We start from the raw sequence: 27,872 nt of genomic DNA, 5'->3' as shown, positions 1-27,872 counted from the left end.
GCGCTGTCATTCTCCACATTCCAAATTTTACTACTAATTTTATTTTAAACAAATTTTATGTTTATGGGTATTTTACACGGATGTCTGTCTGTGTGTGTCCTACATGTGCATCTACTGCCCACCAAGGCCAGAAAAAGACATCAGATCACCTGGAACTGGAGTTACAGTTGCTTGTGAGCTGCAATGTGGATGCCGGTAATAAAACTCATGTTCTCACAGGAACAATCAGTGCTCTTAACCTCTGAGACATCTATCTAACCTCCCATAAGAAGTGAAGAAATGTCTCTTACTTGCTCTGGAGATTCTATAAATAAGTATATTATCTGGTACCTCCAAAATACATTGCTAAACTTTGAATGTTCATTCAGTTTTAGTTTCACACATGCACACACACACACACACACACACACACACACACACACACACACTTGTCTTTCCTATGCTTTTTCTTGGCTGGTAGAGAACAAAAGAATAACAGACACATGTATTTATGTATCACAGAGGACTTGATCTGTGCATAAAAGCAAAACAACAACAACAAAAACCAGTACAAAAAGAACCTAAAATCACAACAAGAGTTTATTTTGAAGCAACAACACATACACTTCTTGAGACTTCATTGCAGTTCACTTGTCTCTATGCACCAGTGAATAAAATTGATATGATAAAAGACCCATGCTATAGCAGGGATTCTGAATAAAAAGATGGTTAATGGTTAACTGTTGCTGTTAATTGCAGGGGACAAGAAAATGTTGTCCCTTTGCTCTACTACAATGGCCTGAAACATTCTGATAGTTTTCTAAGAAATATCTGGGACTCTGGCTACTATTTGTATGTCTGATCTTTGGCTGAAGCCAAAGTCATGAAAATCAATAGGGTGCGACTAACATACCCATTCAACTCATACTGATATTCACTGTATAAATCTACATTTTAAGTAGCAAGCATTACTACCTTTTGATGTTTGGATTGTTTGCATTATCATGAAGACATACCCTCTGCTGTATAGTTACATTTGTTTGGGGGTATTTTGTTTTGTTTTTCTTAACAAACCTATTGTTCCTCATATGCAGGGTTACAAAGTGCCTTTGATTCCACGTTGGATTCATTATTTGAGCTATGAGGCAGGAAAATCACATTCTAGAAAAAAGAAAATATGTGGTTTCAGATTACAAACGAATATATATGTACATATTAATACATACATATGTGTGTGAATATAAAAAGGTAGATAAATACATAGACACATGTATATACGTGATAGAATTTCATTCAGTGTTGTAGTTGTCCCATGATGAGAATAGCACACTTTATGTGATGTACATATTTGATGTATATTATCTCCTCTCCTTTTACACACTCTAATTAAAGATCTGGTGAGACAAAAATTTTGGTTCAGTTACTGAAGCCATATACCCTGAGCTGGCTGAGAAGGGTTGCATGAAGTTACCAAACATTATTTCCTTAGTATCTTTAATGCAAGAAAAGCATGTAAGATCAGAAGGAAGGGAAACAGATCCTAAGACCTTGACTGAATATATTCCAGAGTGCAATTGGTCTTTATCAAGTCAAGACTGGTAAAGAGAGTAGTCAGTATAAGAAAAAGTATTTTTAGTTAGTGGGGAGGCAACCAGGCTCCAGCATCCTGAATACAGACAACTCCATCACAATGCCAGGAGATATATTTAACTTCTCAGAACCTCAGTTCCCTTGCAACAGGGAAGGGAAGAACCAGGTGGTTTGTCTTTTTTCATGTCTAGATAATCCTCACCAGCTACACAATTACCTTCTATTCTACATGATCATCTACTGTCCCACCTCCCTGTCCAAATCACCTGATAGTCATGTCATTGTGACTGAAGTCATTTTATCTCCCACCATGACAGCATAGATCAACATGTCCCAGAAGAACACCAAGGAAGATTCAAAAAGTCTCTATAATACTCACCCCAGGGAAGTCAAAGTGACACTGTTTCCACCGCAGCATGGCAATGAGGATAGCCAGACCAAGCTCCAACACACTGCTGATCAGCATCAGTGAAAAGACTCCCTAAGTTCAGGAGAAGAGAGGTCAGTGTAATTGAGCCAACTGAAGTCCTCACACCTGGGTGGGAGGTGATTGTAGAGATGAAATCATCTCCACCATCAGAGAAGGGAAATAGATCCTCCCAAACCTACAAATTGACTAAATTTGGTGTCTGGTCCCTTCATTCCTTGGAGGAAGTGGGTGAAGAGGACAAACTAAATCAACAAAGCCATTTTCTGCCACTTCTCATCCCTCTTGATCATGGTTCCTGACTACACTGTTCATTGAATGAGGGAGTAGAGAGTAATGACCCCAGGTCAGAGTCAACATCTCCTGCTCTTGTCTCTCTTCTGCTGCTTAGTTTGAGGCTGGGCAAGTCTCTGCTTCTCCAGCTTCTATGTGATCACTTATCACGTGAGGTAGTACTTCCTGTGCAGAGACTTGTGAGGATTAGTGAGGTTCTGACTATGCAATCTCTTTGTAAAAGTTAGCATTGATAGAACCTTCTTCCTTGGGATAAAATTTTTTTGTGTGTGATGGCAAAAAGGTAGAAAAGCAATCCAGTTTCTACTGTCTGCAACATCACAAATCAACTCAAAGAAAGGTCTAAGGAAATACACATATTCCATGACCTTTGTCCTGAGGTGTCCTTCATGAAGACAACTTGGTAGGAAGGATGATGAATGTTACATTTTAAGCTCTTCATTCATCTGCACACATACAAGCATTGTGAAACTGCATACAGTGTGAAACTATCCCATAACGCCATCTTACTTTTCGATCCATGAAAACTTCTTCCCAATATTTCAGGCCTCTAAAGTCAGGCTTAGTTATTCCAGATGTTAATTTACTCACATTATTATGTGAAAGCCTGAGGTTGACCAGACCTGACTATCTGACCATCTTGGAGCTGTGGGTTTTCTTACATTAATTTTGTCATAAGAGAATGAATATTATACAGGATCTACATTGTTACCTTACCCAAAAGTTCTCTCCATGTGATAGGGACCAAGTGTATGTTCTTCGATGTTTTAATTGAAGGCATGTTATTCCTGTTAGTCAACTTACATTACTTTCTTACAAAATGGAGGTCTCTCATATCACTGCTGGTTACTCTTCTCCATTTCACTGTATTTCTTTTCTCATTTAACAATCTCATCTCTTTGAGTGTAATGAAAGCAACAGTGAGCTCACCTCCATATAGGCCCAGTGCTGGCTACTTTGAGCACTTGACGGAGCAGACACCTGACACCCCCACTCTACTTCTGTTCTTCCCACAATCCATTTATTTCTCAGTGCTTAGTTAAGTTTTGCTCAGCTCACTTTACACCCTCTAGTCCACATGTGCCAGGGTTCCTTGTTGGCAAGTCCAGATCACCTGAGTCTTTTGGGTATGAATCTTATTGAGCTAAATAAATAAAATACAATCTATAAATAAAATTTATTTATAAGATAAATAAATTTATTTGTTTATAAAATAAATCCAATCTATATATACAGCCCTCTGGAAAAAGGTGTTAATGCTTTTAATCCAGCTTCATTTCTGGGCTAAAAATGATTTGGGGTTAAAAGCTTTAACATTGTTTACCTTTCCTTTATTCAGCCTTGACTATTCCCTAAGATCTCAAACAGACAGAGTGATTTTCAAAAGATAGAAAAAAGATGACTATTTCCCCATAACTAAAAATAAAAATATTCAGTGCGGCCTTTAGAAATACTTACAGCCAGAACAGATTCAGAGACAGTGCACTCATTCTCGTCTGAGTCATAGGAATGGCGATAGTAATGATACTCAGTTGGTCTAACTTCCTTGTTCTGTTTGCACTGCTCTGAGGCAGGATGCAAACCAGCCAGGCTGACAGAGATGATAATGATGCCCATGAAAGCAAATGAAACACTCAGGATGTTCAGAGTCAGGCTGCCATCTACCTGGAAGAAGCATCAGGTTTCACTTATACCTCTCTTCCAAAATAGAGCACCAATTTTTCTTATGTAGCTTCAATAACAGCTGAAAGATTAATAATTTATTTCTTTATTCTTCCTAATGCATAATTACAATCACTTGAAAAAGCAGATTCCCTGGTTTTCCATGCCTATTTGCCCTATGCTCCATTTCCCAGATGTTATTTGCTAGGTTACTCTACCCAACCACCGCCACCACATGTGACTAAGGATGTTGTCATTTGTGAAAACAGTGTGAGGCAGAAAGAAACAGAATGGGACTATATGTAGGTAAAGAGAGGCCACATTGGCAGAGGTTTTTGGAGTCTCAGTGATCTGCATTACGCCGTTCCAATGCTCACTTTGGATCTCTTCTCTATAACACTTATGGTGTCAGTGAAATAAAGAAACTTTTCTTGATAGTGGCTTCATTTCTTTTTCAATGTATTGAAAATGAAAATTGAGCTAAGATCAGTCTGAAAGCTACAGTTACATGTAGGTATTTCTTGGGCATACCCAACTGTATGGTACTTGAGTGTGATTTAATTTCAGGTCACTTATATTTTAGACAGATTATATAAATCCCTCAGAACTTGGTGCTTTTGGGTGCTTCTTTTCACAAATAGTGACTAAAATCAAACTCTTGGACACCTTAACCAATATTTGCAATCAGGATACTGATAGTGTGTGTGCTCTTGGAATATACCACATTCATCCTAACTGGCATTCTTCTTTAGTCTCCATACACTGTGTGAAAAGAACATTCTTCAGCATGGGTGAAGCATCTTTTGTGAGCCTTAATCTACTTACAGGCTACCTCTATTCTCAGTTGATTTTAGTCACGAAATTTTACCACAGCAGCAGATAAGTAATTAACATTCAGATCTTCCTAACTAAATCCCTAAGCTATTGCATCACGTGACACTCTCTCATGACTTCCTGAATCAACCTCTTGAGGAACATGTGATGACTGAATCTTTATAGACTAGGTGAATCTTTATATTGTTCAAAAGCTTCTTCCTATAGTCCAGCTTTCTTCTGACCAGGACTAGTTTTTCACTGGAAAAAGATAAAGTAAAAATATTCTTAGCTGAATTCTTAGCTAAAACAATAACTACTGAGACATTCAGAATTCCATCATTCTGCTTCTCAGTTCAAATTGTATAATTAATTTAGGCAAAAGCCTTTCCTTTATGGAGAAATAGAGAAAAAACATGAACATTTTTTTCTAGGGATTCTTATGAATTTTGGTAGTGAGATTGCATAGTATATTGACAACGAATAAAATTTTTAAAAATAAGGACATTAGCTTCAGTACTGAATAGTAACGTGTGTTGTTAGACTTTTCATTGCCATGACAAAGTGCCTCCCATAAACAACTCAAAATAAAAATATGTTTGGATCAGTTTCAGAGGCTCAGCTGACCATTGTGGGACTTAGGTGGCAGAGCAGAACAACTCACAACCTGGTGGTCAGGGAAGCCTAGTGAGAGGATACCTATGTTAACCACATTTCAATTTCTCCCTGTTATTTCATCTTAGCCTTTATATTAGGGAATGGAGCAATCACATTTTGGAACTGAAACATCCCAGAGTTATGCTTTATTAATCTTTGAGGCACTTCTCAAGCCAGTCAATTAGATGATCAAAATTCACCTCATTGCCTGCTGCCTACACAATGGCATCACAAGGGAGCAGGATTTTACCTGAGATTCCTTGTCACTGGTCTCAGATATCAGGCACATTATAATTTTGGCCACCATGATAGAAAGTGTGTGCTCCATATAAGGATATAAAGAACCCAGAATCCACTCACAAATCAAAAAAGTAATCACTGTAGGGTTTAAGTTGTAACTTCAACATGAAAAGCCCAGCCCCGAGGCATCTCTCTGGGTTTTGTGTTCATCAGTTCTGGGATATGGCTCTTGTACTCACCAGAGTTTTTGTTGACTTTGTCTCTGTGATGATGGACAGAATTCCAGAGACAATAAACTGCTCAGACAAGAAGAAAACATTGTCAGGTCACTTTCTATGTACAAGGTGACTGTGGTTTACTCTATGGTGTTTATGACAAACTCTCATGGACCAAATGACCAATGACACACAAACATAGGCTCACAGGTGTTTGTTTGTTTGTGTGTGTGTTGTCCATGCACTATTCAGAAAAGTCAAAGAAAACATAGATAAGAGTGAAATCTAACACATTAAAATTCATAAATACTTCAAGAGATAGCAGAAGGATGTTTTGTTAATTGCAAAAGAAAATATGGATTTAGATGATTTTAGAGTCTGAGGCATTGATCTACAAGGAGAGAAAATGGAAAATAGCTATGGGGGAGGTTGTCCCTTCTTTGATCAATAAAGTTATAGCACTCTGATTTGCACATAAAAACCATGAAAACTTCCTTCAGTAACTCTCACTTGAAATGTTGAAGTAATTTTTCATGTGTAATTTTTCAGCCTGTTGGTATCTTAGTAAGGAATTTTAGAACTTCATCCTCTAAGATACTGGCCTGTACCTTGCATTTCTTATCATGCTCCTGGCTGGCATTACATCATTATCTTGGCATCAAGATAATGCTGGCATCCAAAAATGATTTTACAAAATTACCTTTTTCACATTTTGCTAATAGTTTGAGAGTAATCTGCCCTGTTTTTGGTTTTTGTTTCTTTGAAGGAAGTAAGGGAAGATATTAACAAACACAAATAAAAAGAAATTAGGACTTTCAGTAACTGATTCTAAAGATCAAGATAAGTGAGGACAAAAGAAAGCATAAGTTTGCAATTCCAGAAGCCTTTAGTTGTGAGTTTTTAAAATCATGATCTTATCATGATATATTTTTCTATTATCCAATAAAGTGAATGAAACTGAGTAACAAACCTTTTAGTTTTTTTTTTTTTTTAAGTAGAAAATTTGTGATTTCTATTCTCCAAAGTCAAGCAGCCTGTCCATATAAATAAATACTGGGTCTTTATCTATGCAATGATAGGGATTGACCTCAGGGTCTGTGGAGTCTATGCAAGTGTTTTGCTTCTTAACTACACCCACAGTTTCAGAGATAGAGTCTTAATAAAGCTAAAAGAACTGAGTGTCTCTTCTAATGCAAGACATGCTCAGTGTAAAAAGCACCCAGTGGTGAGGAGAGAAATATAAAGTAACAGCACTGACCTAGACATCACCACATCAGCTCTATGATCAGTGTTATGTCATCAGTGATGTGTCGTAAATAATATGCATCCTTCATGGTACCTACAGTATGGCACGTCACTGCTGTCATAGTCACCTACACAGTCACCACTCCCTGCTTGATTAAAGATTAACAGGATATCAGACAAGGTCAAACTTAGAAATATTCACAAAAATCTAGGCCAGCACAACTCTGAAACAGTCAAAGTCACCAAGGACAAGGGAAGTCTGAGAAGGTCCAAATAAGGACGTCTAGTAAAGATTCTGGACACAGAAGTGGTGGAATGCACTGTCTTTGAATGGAAACTGGGACAAAAAACAATCATGGAAAACTGATAAAAGCAGACAATGATTTGGACTGAGAAGAGAAAATCAGAAATCATTGACACAACAGAAAGATTCAGCTGTGATGAATCAAGGCAGAGATGCAGGAGTGGGGAAATAACTGTAGTAAGCAGATTAGAAACCCCAGTGAGAGGAATCCTCACTTGTGAGACTTGTCCACATCAGTCTAGAGAAAAGCTGTCTTCTGACAAAAGGACCTTCATTACCTTTTGACCCCAGAGTGGAGCAGTTTCAGAAGAATATCCAGTCTGCCTCCCTGAATGCCTCCAACAAAGCCAGATCAAAAGAATGAAAGTGCTCCTTCCTGCAGCGTGATCCACTAGATCACCTTGCATGATACAGAAAGCTCTAGATCATTTGGATCTAGACTTTCTCCTAAACTCAAGAGATCAATAAAGTCATCATTGCTGAAGGGATGACAAGAAAGGGTGAAATTCTCAAGAAATGTTTATTTAAATTAGATGGAAAAATCTTTAGGATGACATAACTGCTGCCCTTCTACACTAAGGCCTTCTCTGTTGACAGACAGAAGAACAAGGTCTACCACTGACCTCCTTTTCATAGTAGACAGAAATGCAGCTAGGTGACAACTCCCTTGTTTCTCCTCCCCATCTTATTCCCCACAGAAGTCTACTTACACACAAAGCTCCTATAAATGGGTAGCCAGATTTTAAGAGGACTGAAAACACTGAGGTAAAATGTGGGACAGAGGGAACAGATGCCAAAATGATTCCAAGAGCCAACACCATCACAGCACACATGATCTGGATTGCCTGTTGAAAGAAGGGAGATGGCAATTAAACAAGCAATGACAAGAAGGACCTCTCCACTTTTCCCTGGTGCCCATGCATTGACATCTATAACATCCCAGGGAGCACAGAGACACTGAACAAGCTCTGCAGTCAGAGAGGAAAGTTCATTTTAGCAGGTATGTGGTTCTTCCAAGCCTAGGTCACCTTTAGGCATTTCTGTCCTTGAACCCACTGCATGCTCATGACCCTTCTTGGCATCTCCTGGCTGGGCTGAGCTTGAGTGCATGGGTAACAAGTCTCCTGTTCCCTCTTGTGGGAAAAACATGCATCTGAACTCCCTCCTGCTCTGAGCACTAGAATGTGGAAAGCTCTTCCCATATCATCCAGAGCCCACAGAATACCACATAGGGCCAGCTTCTCTGTCAAGCTCCACAGCACCTTCAGTCCAGTTGTTCATTCTGGGGATCCCTTGCCTCCATATTAAATGTAAAATTATGCCTTTCTGACACCCTCCTCTGTCACCTCCCAGACTCACAGCTCTTATAATGTTGATTAAGCAATTTTATAGACTGTTGGTTACATGTACTTCAAAGGAATCCAGTGGATTGTATGTATGCCCAAGGCAAGGCCATCAGTTCCATTTAATTCTGAGACTAGGTAACACAGTGGCCCATGCATATAGTATTATTACAGACAACATTGAAAAACAACTGCATTCTTTGTTACAGAAAAATTTTTTTCTTCTCCCTTTACCCCAAATTGTTGTATTAGTGAGTCTGGGATGAGCACCAAGTAGCAAACCAATGGTCTTTTCTATCATCTCTTTTCACTAAGGAGGAGAAGGGTATTCTACACTCAGAGAGCACCTAGAATGCAACTACAAATATTTTCATAAATAAAATACTTAGCAAGTACGTCCCAAAAATAAAAAAATGATAATCAACAAAACCTCAATGACTGATGGAATAAGGTCATTGAATTACAGTCCAGGTATATTGAAATGGGAAATACTTGCCAACTTGTGGAATATCTTAGAGATTTAAGCAACTTCCCAAGGGGCTTCCACCAGTCTACAGACCACTCTGTGATCACTCTGTCAAAACTGAAGGCTTTCACACCACAAATTTATCTCTGTTTCTAATATATAGAGCCTCACTCTCCGCCCTCCTCCCACCCCAGGGTGTTCTGAGTGGGATTTACCGCCATCACTTTGATCTCTGCCTTTAGATGTTTCTTCAAGCTGTCTTTCTTCTGTTGGGTAGGCTGGGGTTTGTCTGTTTGTGGAAAGCTGATTCCATTTGGTGAAGTCACTGTGACAGTCTCATTGGTCACTACTTGTGGAATCATGATGGAGCTCCCACGGCTGGAAGAGAAAATGGACTCAGCTCTTATGATGTAGTGTGCCCATTGTACATTGTACTGGTTTGATTTTGTTCAGTTTTGGATCTGTTTGCTTGGTTGATTTATGTTCTGTTCTCTCTCTCTCTTTTTTTTTTTTTTGCCTGTGTATGTGAGAGAGAGAGAAAGAGAGAGAGAGAGAGACAGAGAGACAGAGACAGAGACAGAGAGGTAGGAAGAAGAGAGAGAGAAAGAGAGAGAGAATGTAAATTTGGATAGGTGGAGAGGATCTAGGAGGAGGGAAATGGAAACCATGATCAGAATATATATCATATAAAATTTCAGGAAGTCATTAAGTGCTTTGTCTTTGAACATAAAATAACAACAATGAAAACAAACAGTGCTTTTCACTTCTGCCCCCACCTCCCAGACTGTGCAGCTTTGTGGGTCCTTGACCTGTCCTTTGGCAGAAGAAACTGGTGGTATAGGGAAATGACCACATCTCAGATTCAGCAGTTCTTTCCCCATAACGTTAAACACATCCCAATGAATTTAGATAATAAACACCTCATAGGAAGGGAAAGCCTGAATTCCTAAAGGTTTCTGTCTTCATGCCCAAACATTCACACAAAATTTGTTAAATGTAGCTCTGGCTCTTTCCCAATTTCACCTAGAACAAGTACATTGTCTTTATTCAATGACTTTCACTTTGCTACCTATGAAGTATTGGAAGTCAACCTTCAGTACTTTCCAATCCATGCTATGTACCACTCAAAACATGTAACCCCATTCATCTGTTTTGTGTGTCCAATAGGGCCAATTTTAGGAATACCACTTCACATTTCATCATATTTTAGTAGACAATCTTCTAATGTTTTTATTCCTCAAGCTAATCTTTTATGTTAATTAATAACATCGCAATCAGTAACAAATTCAGAATCAGAAGTTTGATGTAGATGAGGAAGTAATTCATGCTTTGTACAGCAACATCAAATCAATGTTGGATAAATAGCCAAAGTTCTTATTATTGACCAGTTGCCTACAGTTGGGTGCAGGACCCCAGCTATTTCTGACACTGGTTCTTCTTACTTTCCCACCTGCCAGGAGCAGCCTGTGTCTGAGTCTCTTCAGTGTAGAGAAGCAGCTGAATGAAGCCTTATCAGAAGTCCTGAAGTCCTAAGCTGTGGTTCAGGTTTTGTCAGGATCCTGACAATCATGTCACTGTTAGTTGGAAGGACCATGTTCCCTGGGGAATGGGTTTCTGAGCTCAGCTTGGCTCCCTTCTGTTCTCTGTGCTATTCACAGCCTTTGGGCTGCCCTATGAGTGAATGGCCTGAGAGCTCTGCTCCTTATATCAGTGATCACCAATATCATGCAGCTAAAATATCCAAGACTGAGGTAAGCCAGAAGCCCTGTCCCTTTGCCTATTTAGTTCTAAAGAGCCCCAGTGTCTCCATTGCTTTCATGAGCATCAACAAGTTCTTGTAACTCAGACCCAGAAACAGAGTGCTACACAGACAGACGCTTCTTCAGGGTTGCCTACCTGAGCCTGTGTGCCTTGTCACCCAGTCACTTCCAGCTGAGCTCTCAGGAACTTTAAGAACCTTAATTCTGGGTTCTCTCAGTCTGATCTTTGGTTCCTTCTTGTCAACTCCTAATTGTGCCCAGCCCTTCCTTCTTCTGTGCTCACTATGCAGGAAGTGGTGCTTACAGTCTGTGGACATGTTATTGTGCCTGAACTTCCTATATCAGAAACTCCCAGTAACTTCAGAAAAATCACCAATGGAACCAGTTTTGAGAGAGTGAGGGGTGAGGTAGTGAGTTCCAACACCCACCAGCTCAATGTAACATCCAAGTTCTCTTTCTTGAACTTTAGGGTTTTATGTGTTAATCAGAGAACAGCAACACACTGGGAAAAATCATTAGATTTCCTGAAAGACTCATCTTCCTTCTAAGTAGTATTTAATGAACTGTCTTGATTACTAACAGTATTATAAGTCATAGTAATATTGATGAATAAAACATTTCCCAATGTATCATAAAGTATGATAACAGTAATCATGACCTTGGGTTTTGATATGTTACTTTATTATAGGCTAATACATTACTGAACACATTGTAATATAGAACATCTGTAACAATCGATCATTTTACAGTATTTTTGGTACTTTGTTATTCATACATTTTTTTCAGTAACTCTTCAGCCTCTGGGGGAAAAAAGTCACAGAGGCTCAAGTAGGCAACCCTGAAGAAGCGTCCCTCTGTGTAGCACTCTGTTTCTGGGACTGAGTTACAAGAACTTATGTATGGTCATGAAAGTGACAGAGGCACTGGGGCACTTCAGAACTAAATGGGCAAAGGAGCAGGGCATCTGCACACAGTATTTCAGCACTTATCGGTTAATTCTACACTTTTTAGAGCCTTCCTCCTGTCTTCTAACCTTCTAGACCACTGGATTTCTCTAACAGTGGATGTGTCCAGGGAGTTCCTGGACACTTCTAGAAAAGTAATAGATCAGGAAAGGAACAAGTGGAGAAGTTTCAACACACTAGGAATGACTTCAACGATCCTGTACCACAAATACAGTCATGAAGACAGGTGTCCCTGTGGCTTCCTGGCTCTTGGGTGGGCACAGTTCAGGAGCTGACTTTGAATAATTAATTTCTGGGGAACCAGAGCCAGCTGCAGCAACTGGACATCCACACTCTGTAAACTTCCTTCATTCCTCTGAGTCAGCCAGAAGGAACCTAGGGAGTCAGTGTGAGTTGCTGAGCACATCAGAGGGTTGTCTTGTAGTGATTCTCCAGAGGCTTCACAGGAAACAGGAAAACCAAAAACAACAGCAACAAAACAATTCAGGAGGGACAAGAATAAAACTTAGCTCAGCCCCGTTTTGTTGTAAATGTGCTGGACCAAGACTTTAAAGTTTGACTTTAGCCATATTTAAGCACAGCACAATTTTGGAACAAAAGGTACTCAGAGAGCAATGAACTCAGTCTCAACCTCACAACAGTTTAACGTTACACTGAGATCAACTCAGTCCCAAGCTCACAACAATTCAACATTACATTGAGATCCTTTACAATGTACACCTGACTTTTTTCACGAGTATGGGTACTGTTGACTCAGAGATACTGCCGAAGATTTAGGCTCTAGGGAGCTTGACTGAGGTAAACATTATGCCTGCAGGTTTCAGCAATGGCCTGGCCCTAAGATAATGTAGACATCCCTTAGGCTGTGGGAAAGCACAAGTAGCATCACTCAGGACAGTGGGTTTTATGGTCTAAAAGCAGTGCTCAAGATTTAAGGTAAAGGTCTGCATTAAGTAAAAACAAATTCTAGGAGATGTGGGCAGATCCTGTCTATCAAAGAGCAAAGGATCACCAGGTTGTAAACCTACATCATTCCTGACATTCTCTGAAGAACAGCTACTCATCTCAATCCAATGAAGGTGTAAGCCACCTGTTTACCTATCCTGGCTTCCCCAGTGCTTGTCTGTGTGCACAAGGCCTTTTTGTCCTTTACAGTTGTGAATTCTACAGTCCCTGCATGAACTTTTCTGCTGAAGACACACGCTAAGACACATTATTTTATCATCTGGAAGTCATCTTTCTCAAGGCCAGAACAGCACAGAGAGAAAAGCCTGCTTCTATTCAGACTGAGAGACAGGTTTCTCTAAGAAATCTGTCCCAAACAACTGGAACAGGGGCTATGCTAAAATCTGTTGCCTGTACCTGGAATGTGTTCTTCAAGCTGGGTTGCTGTGTGGTCTCAGTGAGTGAGAAAGCCACACAGGTTTAAAGTGCCAGGGTGAGAAGTTACCCAAAGGGGCCCCACTCACTCAGAGGAGAGGGGGAGGGGAGATGAAGGAAGGGTTGTGGGAAGGGGTGTGCCTAGGAACAGGGCATTGAGCAGAATATAAAATGAATAACTTTTAAAAACATCTGGTCTTTCTTCCCCTTTTCCTGGATGCCTATTGTCACCGTTTCTTTCACATCATGCCCTATGCCCTCATCACTGTCCCAGAACCTAGTGAATTAGTGAGGTGCAGCTGCTCTCCTGAGCTTTAACCGTGGAGACTGTAGCCTCTTGAGGGCAAGCATACCCACTTTTGTCTGCAGGGGAATTTGCTAATAAATCAGTTGAATCTGTCTACCTAACATTCTTTCACCAGTCTGTTCTTCATTTTACATTCTCACAATTTGAAGTTTATGTAAAGACATTTAATAGGGTACATGAGACAATACATGTCAGACTACTATAACTAAGTCCTTCACACTGGACATAAGAATGATGGTTTTGCCAAGTTACCCCATACCTTCCCCACCCACCCATTCTCAGGATCAATCTTTCCTCTTTTGCCAAATTAGGGCTTTTGAACTTTATTTGGAAAAGGTACATCTACAGTCTGAGCAAAAAGCTGCTCTCCCTAGTCTGACCTAATTTCCATTCTGCCCTTACATTCTTGGTGGTCTCCAGAGTCTGAGCTCTGCTCCTCAACCTGAAGATAAAAAGACTAACTAACAATAATACACTATGACTGGTCATCTAGGACCTTCTATTTTAATTGCTCAACACATTTGCAAATGTTCCGGTCCTCTGCCCATATCCTCTGGGAAATGCCTCCTCAGAGTTTACATTCATTTAGACTTGCTATTTTCTCTTTTCCAAGCCAATGTGTGCAGTCTCTATTGGTTAATTATTTTCTCCTTGTTTAACTTTTCTCCACTCTAGCATCTGCGGCCTAATGTACTATGCTTTTCTGACCAATTGTTAGGCTTTCTACCTTTGATCCTTACTCCCCCCCCCTACTAAGTACAGGCAAGTGGAGTTTGACTGTCTTAATTCTATCTCAAAATAATTCTCCTGCTGTCTTAACCCTCTTCATTTAATGATGATCACTCTCATAATCATCTCTGAACAAAAGTCTAAAACTAGGTTTCAACATTTCCCCTGTTTCTGCTACTCTTCCATCATCTGGACTTCTGCATTACCGCTTCCCTCCCCCACAATGTTATTCAGTCACTTTTATTAAAGAATCAAGCACTCAATGTATCAGGCAAACTTCTGTTTGTTTAACTATCCTTTAAGGTGCTAACAGTTTGAACCAATTTCTTCTTTGGTCTTTTGATATAGGATCTCATGTAGCCCAGGCTGGGCTCTAACTCACTATGTAACAGAGGCTGGCCTTGTGCTGAGATTCTAGGCATACATGGCAATCTCTTCCAACTTTTGGTAGATATTTACCTAATGTGTTATACACAATCATTTCTTGTCTTTCCCGTTGACTACCTTCCAGCTCAAGTCTTCATCACTTTATTCTTCATTCATCACATGTGTCTTATGAAAGGATGTACACATTCATAGTGATCTTGATTTTATCTATCCATCTCACTAGACTGAATGATTTAATAATATTCTCTATTACCTACTACTCACCAATTGGTAAACACCGCTGAGCAACAACCATGCTAGTGAAAAGACTCATAAATCAGAAATCTGTCTTTTCATAAGGATATACATATACATACATATACATATACCATGAGAAAATAGCAAGTCTAAATGAATGTAAACTCTGAGGAGGCATTTCCCAGAGGGTTTGGACAGAGGACCAGAACACTTGCAAAGGTGTTGAGAGATTAAAGTAGAAGGTCCTAGATGACTAGTCATAGTGTATTATTGTATATATAGAAGCTGTGTGTGTGTGTGTGTGTGTGTGTGTGTATGCTAGACAGACAGACAGATAGGCAGAAAGACACACACACACCCAGAGACACACAGAGAGACACAGAGAGACACAGAGAGACACAGAGAGACACAGAGAGAGTTGTTTATGGTGACTCTTTTATCTAAATTTGGTTCAATTCTTGGCACACTTCCTCCTTTTTCTTTTGTTTCAGGTTTTTTTGTGTGTCATGGTATACAAGTAAAAACAGGTCACTTATATTTCCATGACTTTCCAGAAAGGATGTATGCAAGACTTACATCTTACACAAAACAATAAAACAGGAGTAGATTCTGGAACATTTTTTGAGATGTATCTTCTTTGGTTTGTGTGTGAAATTTCCAAATTAAATCAGTTCACTGTTTATCCTCTAGAACTCAGCATCCGAAGTGATGTCTGCCCACTGTAGAACCACAGTCACCCCTGTAGGGAGACACTGGGACTCCAACAGGACATAAAAGCTGTGTTATCTCCTGTCATCTTTCCGTGTTACAGAAAACAGTCTCCTAGACTGCCTCACTATGGGGTATGCATCTTGTCCTCGAGAGAGAAGCTCAGAATTGTGTTTTCTTCAAGTGTGCTTCCAGAGGAAGAGTGCAGACAGGATAAGAAAAATTGAATAAATTCTTTATAAATTTAGGAAATAGAAATTAGGCAATACGAAAGATGCAGCTGTGGATACAGCCTGGCCACTGCTGTGTGCTGTGACCAGATTCAGAGAACAAAGGGTTGAGAGCCTAGCATAAGCACTTTCAGTAACTGACTGGGACATCCCAACCATAGCTGAGTACTCACTTCCTGTAATGAGAACGAGGAAGCAACAGCACACAAAGAACAGAGAAAGAACTGCATGGAAGGAAAGTGGGAACTGAGCAAATTATTGCAATCTTCACGAGTGTGACCCATTACCAACAGGAAGCACTGCTGTGGTGTCTGACTCTATGGTTGGGTATTTGAGGAACCCCAATGAGGGAAAATGTTGTTTGTTTAGTTAGTTTTTGTTGTTGTTGTTTTATTTGAAACAACTTCAGATCAACCATTTTCTTATTGGTATTTTGTCTTATGCAGTATTTTTTTTTATTTTTACATGTATTCTTTTCATTTTATGTGTTTTTTGTATGATATGTGTATGAGCACAACTTGTTGGCCTGTGCTGGGACTGTCAGAAGAGGGCTTTTGATTTTCTGGAACCTGAGTTAAGATTGTTGTGAGCCACAATGTGGTTGCTGGAAACTGAAACCAGGTTTTGTTCAAGAGCAACAAGTGCTCTGGACTGCTGAGTCATCTCTCCAATCCAATATGTTATGTTTTCAATGTTTTATTTCTCAAAACTGTCTTGATATATCTTGATATATCTATATTTAAGATAATAATTTTAAGATAAAGTTTAATTTAAGATAATAAGTGAAGAAATAGCACCTGGCTTATGATTTTGGCAAGATTTTGGCTCCTGGAACACATGTAACCCTGGCTGCTTGGGAACATGCAAATAATTTAAACCAATCTTTGCCAAATTAATGCAGGATCTCGACTTATTCTATAATGAATAATAAATACTGACAGATACTTAGAATCAATTTATCTAGGAATTTACTGACAATTATTTCTCTTTGGGAAATTTAGCCTGATAGCAGAATCTTTGAACATTGCTTTGAACCAGAAAGGTAATGTGAACATTCAACTGGAAGGCAGTGAACCTTTAAAGCCAAACTTTAGTGATTTAGTTTCACAAGTTAGGCCTCATATTGAAAGATTCAACAATCTCTCAAAAAGAATGGCACTACTTGGAACCAAGTGTTCAAACACGTGAGCCTGTAGATGAAATTAAAGTTTCAATCTATAGTAATAAGTGATTTTTTTACGTCATATATAATATATACACATATATGAGTGCGTACTCCCCATAATCTCCACAACCACACTATTTATATACTATGTATATACAGAGAGGTGCATTAAATTTATATAAATATACACATGTATATAGGTATATGAATATGTATGTGTGTTTAATGATCAGGTCTTCTGATTTCAATCACTTCTCTTTACTGTAATTTTTTACTATATCAATTAAAGTATACACTATGTTATTATATGATGAGCATGCACACAGAGATTAAAATTGCTTGCTACCATTAGTACTTTAATACACCTGTTGTCTTACATACTTTACATGTCTGTTCATGATCATGAGTAGCAAAATCTACTTATTTAGCAAAATCCCCAAATAAGATGTGGACTCCATTTCTCACACTTTGGAGACCTTACTTCATTAACACAGTTTTTTTCTTCAATTTTCATTCAAAACTTCTTTGTCAATTTAATGCCCCTTGTACTTCCAATGAATGGAAGATCTTGAAGTGTGCTGTTGATCTAGTAATTGCTTAGCTTACATATTTTCAGCATGTCTGATATTCCCCCCAAAAGCCAGTGCAATGAAGTGTTAGTTTCCCAGAGAAATACTTTCACACACACACACACACACACAGAGAGAGAGAGAGAGAGAGAGAGAGAGAGAGAGAGAGAGAGAGAGAGAGGTAAATCCTTTCTCCAGGGTGGTTCTTGTATAGATTTTCTGGAACATTTTTCCCTTTGGGTTTTGATGGCAGCAATGGTTGAAGTGTCATGACAGGTGCTGTCACTGTCACAGCAGGATTTAGTAGTAGCACTACAAGTGCCTGTGGAATAAATCAAAATGTCCTTGAGTCACTGAGTATAGTCAGTGCTTTCATTTCCATACCCTATAGTGTCACTTTACTGGTGTCTACACTGTCAGTACAGAGTTGAATTACACATCAAACTGGGTGGTTTCTGGGCTACTTCTGTAGAGTGAAAAGTTATAAAGGCCATTTTATGAAATATGTGTAGATTCTTTGCCCTTAGACCTGGGCAGAAAAGTGCAGATTCCAGAACAAGGAACTGAAAATAAGATTTCAGGCCTTCACTTCCCCAGAGCACATTCCAGGTGGAGGACATTATTCCCTAAATCAAAGCTCAGGCAGTAGGCCCGCCTCTGGGTGGAAAAGGCCCAAGGCAGGAAGGCATTCCTGACCACAGATAAAGATGCAAGCCACCTAGGTGGGGCTATAGCAGGAAGAAGTAAAGATAGTTAATCTGAAATAGTTGATAAATGACAGGGTGGGACACAGTGACATGGTAAACCATTCAGGGTGGGTTTCTCTGGAATGTTTCACTATTGTTATGTTATATATCCTTGGCAACCCCTTACCCCCTTCACACTCCCCTGGTTTGTGGTTTTTCCCTTTAAAACCCTTCACGGACTGGACGTTGGGGTCGAACCCCACTCCTGCTCGAGTGGGTATGAGACTGCTGGCTGCCAGGTTTCTTCCCTAATAAACCTCTGCTGATTGCATCCAGGTATGGTTTCTTGTGATCTTTGAGTGGTCGTGATCTCCTGAGACTTGAGGAAGGGTCTCCTGAGTATGGGAGTCTTCACTTCTTGAGCCATCAAGTGTTGCAGACCTAGAACACTCATTGTGTGGCAGTGATTGAATAGAGTAGCTGGTGTCTGCAACTGCATCTTAGAGCATCAGTCTTCTGTGTGAATGGCTTACTTGAACCAAAGTGTCACAGAGAATGACAGTAGCATTCTTTCAAATTAGTTTGCTCCTGTTGACAGCTGCAATCCAAACCTTGACATGGTGTCCTTGAATGAAGTTCTGCACACATGACAGAGGCTCAGAATGACAGAAGCATCATGACACATGGAAATGTATTCTGACCTTTACAATCAAGGGACATGGGGCATCAGTAGAATGAAGATGATGTACATACTTAAGCAAAACATATGCCTAGGTGTGGGGAGCTGACAGAAGGCAGCTATCATCCTTGCAGCCACCTTGAGCCATATACCCTGATTAGAGATTTGATTACAATAGCCTGCAACAGCTGAGCACACTCTGATAACATCTTGTTTTAGATACCCAGGATTTTCCCTTGGGTGTGTGAGAATTAAAGGTGTGTGACTTAAGGGCGTGACTTAGATATCAGATTTAGAGACAAGACCTAAGGGCATGACTTAAAGGCGTGACTTAGAGGCGTGGCTTAGAAGTGAGACATATAAAAGGCAAGAGGCAGACAGAAGAGTGGAGTAAAACTTGGAGTAGGAATTAGGCATTGAGGAAGAAGGATTATTAGGTATTAGGCACTAGGCACTCGGAGGAAGAACTTGGAATTAGACATTAGTCACTTAGCACTTGGAAGAAGAAACTTGGAACTTGGAGGCACTAGGGACTAGGAACTAGGGACTAGGAATTCAAGACTTGGGACTTGGAGAAGAAGAGAGACTGAAGAATAAATGGGATTGAATCACACTCTGTCTGGTTTCCATTCCTCGAATCTGTCCTCACTCTCTCTCTTGCTGCACCCCGACCAGCGGACTGGAGCAGCTTGGGACAGTTCGAGCTCTAATGGTTTAACCCCCAAGGCTTTTGGCAGTGCGGGTTCCAACACTGATAGAGTGGTCTCCGACATTTTGGCCCCCAAACGCGGGGCAGAGAGGTTCTCAACACCTAGGTCACTGCTTTTGTGGGTTAACACACTAGAGGACAACAAGAACAGCATTCCTTAGCTCTAGGGAGCAGTTGCTGGGTTACACTAGCTTCTTATACAAGCTTTGAAGTAGCTTATCTGGCATACTGTATTCATGGTCTACTTCCTGGCTATTTTTCTCTTCCTATGCATTTTTCTTCTCCTACGTATGTGACTTTCCTTTCCCTATGTGACTTTCTTCTTCCTCCTTGTACAAGAGCATCTGCAGCAGTCCTTGGGTTAAGATAATGGCTAGGTGTGCACAAACTGGAAGTTTCTGAGAAACAACAGCCCAATCGACTCTGTGAACACAGTTTAGACAAGAGAATGGGGACTAGAAATGAAGAATTAGAGTGGAGGGAACAGGGCTGGATTTGATAAAAATACATTATATGCTGGTAGTGCATTCTCAAACAACAGCAACAAAATATTATTATGTGAAAGAAACCACTGCGCAGTGAAGACCCCCATACTCAGGAGACCCTTCCTCAAGTCTCAGGAGATCACGACCACTCAAAGATCACAAGAAACCATACCTGGATGCAATCAGCAGAGGCTTTATTAGGGAAGAAACCTGGCAGCCAGGGGTCTCACCACGCACTTGTGCAGGAGTGGGGTTCAACCCCAACATCCAGTCCGTGGAGGGTTTTAAAGGGAAAAACCACAAACCAGGGGAGTAGAGAGGGGGTGAGGGGTTGGCAAGGATATATAACATAAGAATAGTGAAACATTCCAGAGAAACCCACCCTGAATGATTAGTGTCATGTGGAAATCACCCTGCATTCTTCTCAAAAAATGTGGTTATCATGTCATTGTGTCCTATCCTGCCATTATCAACTATTTCAGATTAACTATCTTCCGGCTATAGCCCCATCTAGGTGGCAACATCTTTATCTGTAGTCAGGAATGTGTCTTCCTGCCTTGGGCCTCTCCCACCCATAGGTGGGCCTACTGTTTGAGGCTTGATTCAGGGGTGTAGAGTGAAAAATTATAAAGGCCATTTTATGAAATATGTGTAAATTTTTCGCCTTGGGCAGAAAAGTGCCTGCCAGCAGGTTTGGGCCCATCTAATTAGTTACTGAGGAGGGGGAGTTACAAGACAAAGGCCTGTTAAGAACATCCCAGAAACTGACTGGCCAAGGGAGGAACTACACCCTGCCCCCATGGTACAGCCTACTAGTGTTCAAAAAAGTAAAACAACCAATCCTGTGCACCCGCGCGAAAGTTCGCTTTTTCCCCACCCCGCCCATATATAAGTGCTAGACCCCTGAGCCACGGGGTCAGTCCCTCTATCCCCTATGTGAGATATGGGGATATGGGCTGGCCCAGAGCTCTGATTTAATAAACCACCTCATGTGCTTTACAGCAAGACGGTCTCTCCTGTGTCCTTTGGGTGCGTGCTATCCTGTGACTTAAGTGGACCTCCCTTCTGGGGAGTCCCGGACCTTTCAGGGGCAGTGTCCTTCACCTGGAATGTGTCCTGGGATAGTGAAAATCTTACATTCAGTTCTGCTTTCTGGAACTTGCATTTTTCTGCCCAGGTCTAAGGGCAAAAAAAAAAAAAAGTCTACATATTTCATAAAATGGCCTTTATAATTTTTCACTCTACAGCAGAAGACTCTAAACTCTTCTTCACCTGGGCTTCATCTATGGAAGACAGCATGCTGGGTGAGGTTGTGGGGCAGTGAGTCCACCAGATAAAAACAGAAAAGCTGAGTCTATAATGGTCAGCTTCATTCTGCGGCTGGATGCCCTTCAGGCTCTTTCTACAGCTCACTAGTCGACTTCCATTCTTAGGAATGTTTTTCTTTCCTTGATAAACTGTCTCTATTTCAAACAAGAGTCCCTGGTACAGTCCTTTGCTCTGCAACACAAGGATCTACAATTGGGTGACCTCTGAACTCAAAACAGTGGCTTGGCTCTCCTAAATATGTGTTCTTAAACTTTATGGGCTTTTGAAGTCTTTCTCTTGTTTTGGTTTCCCTCCCTCAAACTGTCCTAAAAGTGTCCTTGAGCTCCCTTCTGAGTCTGGCTCTAAACTCTTTTATTAATGAAACTAGGAAACCTCAGTTTTCCTGCTCACAGGGCCTCTTAAGACTGGGTAGGGTACAAGGTTAAGCTGTTGATGGTCTGCATTGAGCAAGGTAAGATACAAAGATGTATCCTTGTAAGCTGGTAGATATGTGTGACAGATTACAGAGCAATAGAGACTTACTAAGCATCACCAAACAAGGACTGCTACTCACCTCTCTGGAATTACAACAGGAAGCTTTACATCCAAATACATAGATAGACACAGCAATGCAGAATTCTAGCATATTTAAAATTAACATCAAAAAAATCCAAACCCTAGAAACAGATTCATACCAAAGAATGTGAAGAATGGAGATTACATGTTTGAACTATGCCCTTCTCCCCTGTAGCCGCCAGCAGCCACAGTGGAACCAGGTTCACCTGCAAGAGAGGCTGGAGATGGAAGATGGGACAGGAGGGTGGGAAGAGATGAAGCCAGGACAAAGTTCTCTGATGATTTTATTCATTATTATTTTAAATTTTTTATTTTAAAATTTTTATCATTTTAAAAATTTATTTTTGAGAATATTATACTTGAGTACTGTATTTACATCATTACCATCCCACCTTATCTTCTGTCCAACTTTTCTCATGATCTCCTACTTACTGTATATTCATGACCTCTTTCCCTTTAATTACTATTGTTAACTATGCATATGATTTTACACACACACACACACAATGTTGGGTTCATTTAATCTTGCTTGTATGTAAATGTGTTTAGAAATGACTACTTAGGATTGGCTAATGCATCATTGAGCTTCTTGCTAGAGGAGCCAGTAATTGCTTATAGTTTTCATCTAAGGATGAACACACAAGACATTCTCAAGGGTACAACAGTGGCACTTATTATCTTGAGGATAGCCAAGAGATGTCTAAATGGCCTTAAAGACACAACAGGAGAAAATCCACGCCTGGAACTGTAACCTAGCCACCTACCTGACTGGTGAGGTCATAGTCCCTGGAGGAGGAACTATTTCTGCCACTTTAACAAGCCTTTATCTTTTCCTTGTCCTTATTCTTTGCACCAAAACTGCCTCCCAAGGTACAGCAAAAAAGTCAAAAGACTAGTGTATGTAGTGAAAGTTGATCTCATTTTTCTACTTTTTCACTTCGATGTCCCATATTTATCCAGTAAATTAAAAGTCATCATGCTGAAGCCTAGAAAGCCAAATTTCTGCACCTACCTACTTCCACAATGCCTGTTCTCTGTGTCTGCAGAAGGCCAAGCTCTGGAAAGCATCCCCGCCCCGCCAGTCTTTGTTCAGAGCCAATGGCCACCCCACACTTGGCACCCCACTCAGCTTAAATTTGCATAATTCTTCTAGCACCTTTGTAAATCATAAAGGCTGTGATATGAATCTCTGAGAAAAACACAACCACTTCCTACATTTTTTATAAAAAACATTAACTGACTTTTGATTCCTCAACCAGGGCATGTATATTTATTGTGAAATATACTCAAAAAGAGTGGCTCCCATTAACAGAGTTTTTATTCCACAAAAAATAATAATATTGCTTTTTGTGATGATAAGTTTGGAGATTTCCTTTTTGTAAATCTCCATTAAGGGAATATAAACAAAGTACTATGATATTTCAAAATGTTGTATGACTCATTATTTTGTTTATTAAATATTAATAAAAGCAAAACTTAAAACTAAACAAAGCAGACATACCAAAATATAACAAATGTATGATATTAAAGATTTAACATATTCAGACTAATGTCATTTAGATGGCCTTTCAAATGTGTTTGAAATATTCACACATTGTAGTTACATATGTTTTCCTAGAGACATGTGTTTTTCTAGAGAATTGTGTATATAGATTTTAAATGTATTGTATGTACAGGAAACTCAACCATCAGAGACTTGTCATGAAGTCATCATTGTTACACAGCAACAATGAATACAGTGCTTTTCTGGGTCTAAGAAGCATCCAGTTTCATAGAAAAAGCTTATTCTCTAAGACAAACTTAACCACAGTCATTTCTTGCATAATCTCATTAGTCTAATGAACCTTAGATTCCTCACATAATCAAAACCATCTTCACATTACTTTGATAAAATATTTGATGTTGGGTGATTATGAAGAAGAGGGATTTATTTAACCCATTTTTGGTGGCATAACAAAAAGGATGACCACAGATACTGACAGCTCTAGTTATGATTATCTGGCTAAGTCACAGGTAATACTGGAAATGAGAGGGGTTACTGTTGCATGGTGAAATAGAAAGACTGAGCAAGGCCCAAGGTTTTCTTGATATCACAGTTTACACTCTCATGAACTAACCAGGGTCACATAACAGTACTTGAAGTCCATTTAAGGGCAAGGTTTCTCGTGACCTAACCAAGTGCCTAGAGTTGTGGTTCTCAATTTTCCTAGTGCTGCAAACCTTTAAGAGAGTTCCTCATGTTGTGGTGACCCCCAACCATAAAATTTCTTTCTTCTTCATAAATGCTATCTTGCTATTGTAAGTCATAGTGTAAATAACTGTGGTTTTTTTTCCTGTTCTTTTTCATGACAGATTCATTTAACTTTGCTGCACATGAAAACAAAACACAAAGATAAGAGTATGTTGAGAAAGGAAATATTCACAAGACACTTGTTGGGGAATTCTTTCACTCCCAAGTACAACTCCTTTCTACCAGAGCTGTTAGCTAATATCTTCATCCAATGACCCCACATCATTAGATAGTTTCAGCTGTAAATTTGATGCCATACGTACAAACCTGGGATGGCCTAGTGCTGCACCTTGGATGTGCATTGTGACAGAGACAGTTACAACTGATCACCAGTGGGTTCTGTGGCCAGTGGCAGTGCTTCTAGTACTACAGGAGAGAATATCACACCACAAAAGTTGTTCCTAAACATCTCAAATGATATCCCACTTGCCTGTTACCCTCTCTACCCACCCATCCCATGGTATTCCACTTCCTGGTTATCTCTCTACCACCACCCCCATCCCCCATCCCCCATCCCCCATCCCCCATCCCCCATCCCACATCCCACATCCCCCATCCCACATCCCACATCCCACATCCCACATCCCACATCCCACATCCCACATCCCACATCCCACATCCCACATCCCACATCCCACTGTGTTTTCAAATAGTCTTAGGTGACTCCAGTAACAAGGTCATTCAACCCCTAAGATGGTCTCGCCCCACAGGTTGAGAACTGCTGTTTTAGAAGTACTTCAGCATTTTTTTTTTATTAGAATCAAGCATCTATTAACATGATCCCATGGGGATCAAACTTCATTTGTATTACTTAACAAACAGTTCTTAGAAGTTTACATTAATGAATCATAGTACAGGCCACAGATAGAATGATGAAAAATGATTTATAAAATCTCCTCCCCTAGGAGCTTGATAAACTCAGAAATTGGGAACAAACTCAGGGAAATCTTAGGAAATTCAGTGAACTAATAAGGAAGCATGCCCTTAGAATCTTGGATAATCTGTTCTCTGGCTGGTAAAGCAGAGCCCCTGGAGAGCTCAGAGGTCACCAACAACCCCAAACATTGGAATGAATAGAAGGTTAATGGAGATGGGAGCATCTGAAAGGAGAGCTGATGAGTGAGCAAAGACATCACAATGAAGGAGAGTGAGGTGATGGAGGGAAACCTGCACATCTAATGAAGTAGTAACCTCATCTACTATTTGACTTGTGAAAGAAATTCATGGGCAGGGACATGGGTTAGGTACAATGGAGTGGCTTTGATTCTAGATAATGCAGAAATGCAGGATCTGTGCAGCTTCTTCAGCCATGATAGTGTTAGCAGTAAATGAAGCTGTCTTACAGGTCTGCTGTAGGAAGCACCCATAGGAGTGGGGTCAACATTGATAACTGGATGTTCAGTAGTGTTTCATGATTCTAGTCTTGATTTTCTCTACACTCCTGAGAATAGATAAGGGATCCTTCTTGGTTTGAGATCCAGCAACACACACAAGCAGCCACAGCAGTGCTGGCTTCCAAAGTACAGGTTCCCAAAGCAGCTGCAGAGCCAGACAACCAGGTCCATCATCTAGAATCAATCAAGCTATTCTCACCTGGAATTTAGACTGTGTTTTTTCTCCAGAGTGATACAGACTGCACACATACCATGAGACTCTGGAGGTTGCCAGAGGCCCAGGAGTTGAGGGAAAGAGCACTGCTATAACTCTGACAATTTTCAAATACCAGTATGCCTATCAAAGTTGAGACAGGATCCATGGAGAGGTAGATGCAATTATTATTTAGGTTCTTGAGCTAACAGGGTGGAGAGCCAACTTGAGTGCAAGTTGTAGAAACACCATTCAGCAATGACCCTGAATCCTGATATCATTGGTTGTGAAGCATGGAATTGTTCAGATATTTTTCCAATGTGTATATGTGTGTGTATGTTGTTGGAGCTTTGCTCCTCTTCCATATGTATGTATATATTAATGTGTGTATGTATGCACTTATAAATGTATGTATAAATATATGTACTTATGATGTACGTGTGTATATATTTGTATTTATGTATGTAATACGTGAAGTTGTTGGAGCTTTTTGAAACTTGCTTCATTTACTAAGTGCCCTAAGTGTTCAGTTTCACCTCAATTCCTCTCAAATTTCCCTCAAAGTTTCAATTTTCAGTTTCAAATTCCCCTCAACACTGATTGTGACATCCTTTGGAACTGCTCAGTGTGTCCCACACCCATGCATGCTTTCCCTATGGGAGTCAATTCTCAGAACTGGTGCCCCAGTGATTTATAATTATTTTCATGTTATTTGTGCTTCTGTTGGATCTGGAAAAGCTTTCAAAAATGAGGTACGACATTTGTTTTACAATCTTAGGAATGAATGCCAATGGTGTAGAAAACAAATAGACAATGCTTCTGTTTCTACTTGCAAGACTTTTTAAAAATGGTGTTTGGATTTCAATATCTCACACTTCATTGGCATTCCCTATAATCACAAAGGACAGGCAATTTTAGAGAGAGCACATCAAACTTTAAAGACTCAAATATTTAAGTTACAAAATAAAGATTATAAATATTCATCTCATCATACTTTAAGCCATGCTTTACATATTATTGATCATAAAATATTATAGAACAAAACATAAGTCTTTTCGTTTTTTTTTTTTTAAAAAAAACATCTTTTAAATACAATTTATTCCTCAACCTCTAATAAAATAAAAATATGTACTAACCAGATAATGGAAAGGATCCGATGTCAGATGATTTATTCCAGGAGAAGCTTTGCTTGTGTGTCTTCACAGGACTCTGATTAACCTTTATAGGTACCAGACTGGTTGATTGTGCAAGACTTCCCCCCACTGACTAAGAAACAGAAACTTTTGCTTCTGACATTTCTCCCCACCCACCTCAGCCATCATACATGAGTGAATATGTACTCTGAGGATTCAAAGTAGAAATTACTGTTTTTATATAAAGCTTAGACTTGTGATTCTTTTTAAAAATTTTTATAGGATTACTTTTTAAGATAAGTAATAAAATAGTTGATTCTCTCTTTGTGAGTGCACATTGCAACCTGCTAGTAAGAAAAACTGGCTGAGAAAATTACAATGTCTACTTATACTCTGTTAATCTATAACAAGCTACTTAAACACAAATGAATATGGGTTCTTGGGCATTATTTGTTTTTACCCCTAATATGTAAAACATTTGATCAACTGAAGGTATGAGGAAACAAGGGTTTTTTTTCTACATATATTTACTGTAATTTTTTTACTGAAAGAAAAATAGAATGTAATCATAGTATACATTTTATAGTACTTAAAAGATTTTGCTGGGATATGCTGGGGGCTAGCCCCGGGGTGGGGGCATTATTTTCTTTCTTGTTGGTTCTTCTTGAGGCGGGGGGTGGGGGGATGGTTGGGAAGGAAGAGAGTCGGTATGGGATAAGATTTGGTCTTAGGAGATTCTGGGGTGTC

At 39.8% G+C, this 27,872-nt stretch overlaps 1 protein-coding gene and 1 pseudogene across 2 annotated transcripts; both read right to left on the bottom strand.

Annotated features, from left to right (window-relative positions):
* Positions 1-561: 561 nt before the first annotated feature.
* LOC117718075 (membrane-spanning 4-domains subfamily A member 6B-like) lies at positions 562-27,251 on the bottom strand. Of its 2 annotated transcripts, none has more exons than XM_076917482.1 (7): positions 27,129-27,251; positions 9,451-9,613; positions 8,137-8,271; positions 5,902-5,958; positions 3,749-3,955; positions 1,949-2,050; positions 562-1,140 (listed from the first exon to the last, which is right to left on the bottom strand). In XM_076917482.1, the coding sequence occupies exons 2-7, from the start codon at positions 9,595-9,597 to the stop codon at positions 1,054-1,056; spliced, it is 735 nt and encodes a 244-aa protein (XP_076773597.1). In that variant the 5' UTR covers positions 9,598-9,613; positions 27,129-27,251; the 3' UTR covers positions 562-1,053. The 2 variants fall into 2 exon arrangements, with proteins under 2 accessions (XP_076773597.1, XP_034371472.1); XM_034515581.2 differs by lacking the exon at positions 27,129-27,251 and adding an exon at positions 11,132-11,284.
* The window catches only part of LOC117723181 (membrane-spanning 4-domains subfamily A member 4D-like), a 32,558-nt pseudogene continuing 22,401 nt past the window's right edge, over positions 17,716-27,872 (bottom strand).

This window comes from Arvicanthis niloticus, chromosome 1, assembly GCF_011762505.2.
Source record: "Arvicanthis niloticus isolate mArvNil1 chromosome 1, mArvNil1.pat.X, whole genome shotgun sequence".
NCBI classification, from domain to species: Eukaryota; Metazoa; Chordata; class Mammalia; order Rodentia; family Muridae; genus Arvicanthis; species Arvicanthis niloticus.
Note: the sequence above shows the minus strand (reverse complement) of the source record. Positions and strands in the feature narration are given on the sequence as shown.

Coding starts and splice junctions, on each gene's coding strand:
- LOC117718075 (XM_076917482.1), bottom strand. CDS start 9,597: ATGATTCCACAAGTAGTGACCAATGAGACTGTCACAGTGACTTCACCA. Junction 5,959..8,136: donor CATTTATAGGAGCTTTGTGT/GTAAGTAGACTT, acceptor TTGTCTGAGCAG/TTTATTGTCTCTGGAATTCT. Junction 2,051..3,748: donor TCTCTGAATCTGTTCTGGCT/GTAAGTATTTCT, acceptor TCCTGAACTTAG/GGAGTCTTTTCACTGATGCT.